Source organism: Alosa sapidissima, chromosome 23 (genome assembly GCF_018492685.1).
Source record: "Alosa sapidissima isolate fAloSap1 chromosome 23, fAloSap1.pri, whole genome shotgun sequence".
Lineage (NCBI taxonomy): Eukaryota > Metazoa > Chordata > Actinopteri > Clupeiformes > Clupeidae > Alosa > Alosa sapidissima.
In genome coordinates this window covers 22,944,311-22,949,310 of record NC_055979.1, presented here as the reverse complement: position 1 = coordinate 22,949,310, position 5,000 = coordinate 22,944,311, and the positions used below count along the sequence as shown (strand labels likewise).

Sequence of the window (5,000 nt, the reverse complement as noted above, 5' to 3'; positions counted from 1 at the left end):
GTGTGTGTGTGTGTGTGTGTGTGTGTGTGTGTGTGTGTGTATGCACGGCAGATCTAAATATAACAGGATTACATTGCCGTGATTGTAAAACCATGTGTGTACATGTATACTACTTGTGTGTGAGTGTACTAGTGGAAATAAGTTAAAGTTGAACGTTTCATCCTGATATTCTCAACTGGACAGTGCAAGAGCATGTTAAGTTATGTTTGTTAACTCCTGCTGTTGGGTTCTGAAATTTCACCTGTGCCCCACACATATCTAGACCACAGGTATGCACGTCACAATAAAAGAAATTGGGAAAAAACTGAGGGGGTCACTTCGTCAGACAGCATGGAATGACCCTTATATCAAAATAGACCCAGAGAGGTCCAGCCAAGGCTGTTTCCGAGACATAACGCTCACCTAGTAGCAATTAAAAAAATGTGACAAAAAATTGACTAATCAGCACACACACAGAGGTATGTGTGTGTGTGTGTGTGTGTGTGTATGAGAGATACACCGCTCTTACGTGATAAAGTGTGGTCAGTTTTAAAAGCATGCAGATGATAACCCAACATCATGAATATGGTAATTTCTCATAAACTACACCCGTAGGCAAGCCCCTGTAGTGATGCATGAATTTCAACAAGGGTGTTACACTACAGTCACATGTTGTCAAACTGTGACAGAAAAGAAACTGGAATTGTGAGAGATCTTATTTTTACCTATTCCAGCATCCTCAGCTTCACCGCCTATGTGTGTGTGTGTGTGTGCGTGTGTGTGTGTGTGTGTGTGTGTGTGTATGTGTGTGTGCGTGTGTGTGCGCGTGTGTGTGTGTGTGGCGTCTCACTGTGTGCCGGCGTGCGAGTGAGTGAAAGGCTCATTTAACGTGTGGATCAGCAGGGTCCATGTTTCCTGTGTGTGCCTGTGTGGAGGCGTGCGGAGCTAATCTCACACTGAGCAGTGTGCGCACACAAACACACACACACACACACACACACACACACACTCACACACACACACACACTCACACACACACACACACACACACACACACACACACACACACACACACACGCACACACACAGAGCCACTGAAAAAGTGAGGAAGGTAGAAGTGCTAAAAGAGTGGGGGATTATTGACTATATGCAATATAGCAGCAAGCTGGGAGAAAAAAAGAAAGGATGAAGAAAAAAGGGGAAGAAAAGCAACCTGATTCTCCCTCTGGCAATATAGGCCTCCTCATGAGAACCAGAGGGGGACAGAGAGGAGGGGGAATACAAAAAGGCCCGCACTGCCAACGAAGAAAAGAAAAGGCAGATGAAAGGAAAGGAGAGAGAGAGAGAGAGAGAGAGAGAGAGAGAGAGAGGCAGAGAGAGGGAGAGAGAGAGAGAGAGAGAGAGGCAGAGAGAGGAGAGAGAGAGAGAGAGAGAGAGAGAGAGAGAGAGAGAGAGAGAGAGAGAGAGAGAGAGAGATCAGTAGCCCTCCCACCTCCTCACCTTCTTACCCCCACTTCACATCTCCAGCATCTCAACTAACCAGCTCAGCACGCCGATTACATTAAAGATATAGCCGCCCGCGCTTCATCGGCCTTTTATTGCATTTTTAGCCCATCAATCTGCTTACAGTCCCCTGAAGGCAGGCAGGAGCCATTTGGCGTGGGGCCGGAAACTTCCAGAAGCACAGTCGCAATTGAAAGTGCCACCTTTGGACGCTGGGCAGAGGCTCCAGGTCTGAGAGATTGGGTCGTCACCGAAGCAGCAGCGTGGGCACTTAAGCTAAGATGGAAGCCAATGGATTAGATCCCATTTAGTTACATTAAAGGTAAAAGTGCGGTTGAAGTGGTTAGAGAGAGAGAGAGAGAGAGAGAGAGAGCAACACACACACACACACATACACACACACATACACATATACACACACACACACACACACACACATATACATACATACAGTACACCGACAAAATTATTTTGACCTTGGCTCGGCCAACTAAATACTTTCCCTGGGCTGCGTATTCCATATGCAGGACTTCCCAGTCTTGGGAGATGGAGAGATTGGCCGGGCCGTCGGTAGGCGGGTGGGGACTCGGGCAGAATGTAAATGTGATTGTGTGCGCGCGTGAGTGTGCAGTTCTGCTTTGAGCCGAGTGACGGGCCGGGACTCTGGATCACGGCTGGCAGTGGCACACGGTTGGTGGTGACTCACTCACAGCGTGTGGGGGGGGGGTGTTGGCGGAGGAGGGGAGGCAGGGAGAGGAGGGAAGGGGCGCAATGGGAAAAAGATGGCAAGGAAATGTATGGCTATAGATTTGTTTATACACACACACACACTAACACACACACAAACAGGCACCCACAAATATATATATATATACATATATATATATACAGACAAACTGAGACATACACGTTCATACACATACATACAGGCACAAATGCACACAAACACATAACACGTACACAGTCCATTTTAAACACAAATGTGTCAGACAGTCATCCCCATTAAATACCAAAATAAAATCTTTGTAGGTGCCAAAGGGCTACTGGGGTCCACTTTGTAGAGAATGATGGGAATGTGTATGTGAGTGAGCATGTGTGTGTGTGTGGGGGGGGGGGGGGGGGCTGTACTGACCAGTGGGGGTGGGGGTAGGGGGTGTTGAAGGTTAAGAATGGCAGTGTGCTTTGCGTCTCCGTTTACAGATCAGATGCGGACCACCGGCTGTAGTCACCCCACAGAACAACAACTGGAGTGTACAGCTCAATCTCTCTCTCTCTCTCTCTCTCTCTCTCTCTCTCTCTCACACACACACACACACACATACACTCCTGCCAACTGCCAACACTGCACTACAAAATCTAACAGACGCCACAACTATCAGCATTGAACTCAAATCTTATACATACTCCCTCATCCTATTCATGGGATTACATTAATAGAGGATTTCCCATCTCTGCTAAAGACTTAAGTGGTGTGATTTTCTATGTAATATGTACTTAACATATATCAATTTAACATGAATATAGGCTATATTTGAGTGTCATTTGCTCTTGTCATATCTGATTTTACTACTCATTAATGGCCATCTCCAAATATTCAGCCACTACTACATCATACATATTACCAATCAATCAGTTTATATTAATGAAGACTTGATCAAAATGTATCTACTGTGAACTTTTGAAGCCTTTAAAGTTCTGAGGGGTATGCATATATATATATATATATATATATATATATATATATATATATATATATCAACCAATCAGAGTGCAGACAATTCTCTTGAAGAAAAACAAACCAATGAACAGAATTATTTTTTCCCTAAAACAGCCAATGGCATCCATCATCGTTCCCCTAACCAGGTCAGCATTCCATGTTTTTTTTGTCCTTTTCTCCTTTTGGCTCATGGAAGCGGATCCGTCTTTCCCAGCATTACCTCTGTGTAACCCCAAACACCTCTCTGAGGAAGGTTCCGGATCACAACAACAAACATGGCAAGAGAGCGGCCTGGCCAATCAGGCGAGAGCTACTCAAGCAGAAGAAGAGAGAGTGAGGGAGGGTTCAAACCCCCCCCCAACCATCCGTCTGCCGACAAACAACAACGAGAGAGCCGAGATGGATTTTCATGGACGACTGTAATTTTTGGAGGAGGAGGAGGGAGTTTTGGGGCTTTCTCTTTCCATTGTATTATTCCATTTCCCTCGTTCCCTGGGGGAACACAGCCAGCCTTCCAATGGAGCCGCCCAACCGAAGAGCGACGACGGAGTGCCAGAGAAGCCTGGATCCTCTCACTCACTCCATCAATAAATAAGGGTCCTCTCTCTCCTCACGCAGGCCAGTTCAAACACAGGCTCTTTCTCTTTGTCTCTTTCTCTTTCTCTTTCACTCTCTCTCTCTCTCTCTCCCTCTCTCTGGGTTTCATAATGTGTAGGGGTGTCAAGAGTTTGGCCACCCACCCACCTCCAATAATGCCCAGGGGCCAACTCATCTGCTTGGGCAAATGAGTCCCCCTTACCCCCTACCTGGTGATGACTTGTTTCCAAGCAGATAAGAGAAGGTTTTTGCATTTTCTTTTTTTGAAGTGAGATAAAGAACTCCAGCGCCTGTATGTTTCTAAGCTGAAGCTAAGAGCAGCAGGAGAAAAACAGAGACGAATTCCCTGGAAATATTGATTCTGGAAACCCAGTAATGGAGTATGGCGGGGCTTTTAAGTTGCCTCTGAGCCGTTTGGTTGAAACTGAGGCCAAATTTGTGGCCTGTGTTCCTCATTTTCCGTTTTCCCTCCCTGGATCTCTGCTAGCGTTCGCTCCTCTTTCCCTCTGTCTCGGGCTCCTTGAGATTTGCTAATGCTTAAATCATATGCAAAAATGCTGAGAATAAACTGTAAAACATATGATTGGCAAAAGACAAAAGCTATTCCAATCATGGGTCATATTATTGGTTTTGTACACAACCATCAAGTGGATAGTATGACACTTCTGGCAAAACTCTCTCTTTCTCTCTCTCTCTCTCTCTCTCTCTCTCTCTCTATCTCTCTTCCTCTCATCCTTTCTTTCTTGTCATTCTATCCATCATATCCTATTGTTAGCTTTCACCATGCACACTTTTTATTAGAACATACAAATGCACAGAGAGAGAGAGAGGCAGAGAGAGAGTGATAGGAAGGGAGGAAGAGAGAGAGAGAGCGAGAGAGAGAGAGGGAGCAAGAGAGGGAAAGAGAGGGAGCAAGAGAGAAGAGAGAGATAGTTAGAGAGAGAGAGAGTCACACACACACACACACACACACACACACACACCTGCAGTCCAGTTTCTCCAGCTCAAAGTGTGGGTTGAAGTTGAGGGCGATGCGCTGTGAGGGCTCGGGCGCCGTGATCACCCACTGGCAGCTCTGGTGGGGCGGGTACTCCAACGGGTACCCCGGAGACGTGATGTAGCCGGCAACACTGGCATCCACCTGCCCGCCACACAGCACCGCTACCAGGGGGAGAGAAGAGAGGAGAGGGAGGGGTGAGTGCAA

General features: G+C 46.6%; 1 protein-coding gene across 4 annotated transcripts in view; it reads right to left on the bottom strand.

The window, feature by feature from the left end:
- Window positions 1-5,000, bottom strand: part of LOC121698045 (neuropilin-2-like) — a 73,520-nt gene that overhangs the window by 59,570 nt on the left and 8,950 nt on the right. For all 4 annotated transcript variants that reach the window (XM_042079758.1, XM_042079760.1, XM_042079757.1 and 1 more), the window contains one exon: window positions 4,780-4,957. In XM_042079758.1, coding sequence (XP_041935692.1) covers window positions 4,780-4,957 — 178 coding nt within the window. The remainder of the gene's footprint in view (window positions 1-4,779; window positions 4,958-5,000) is intronic.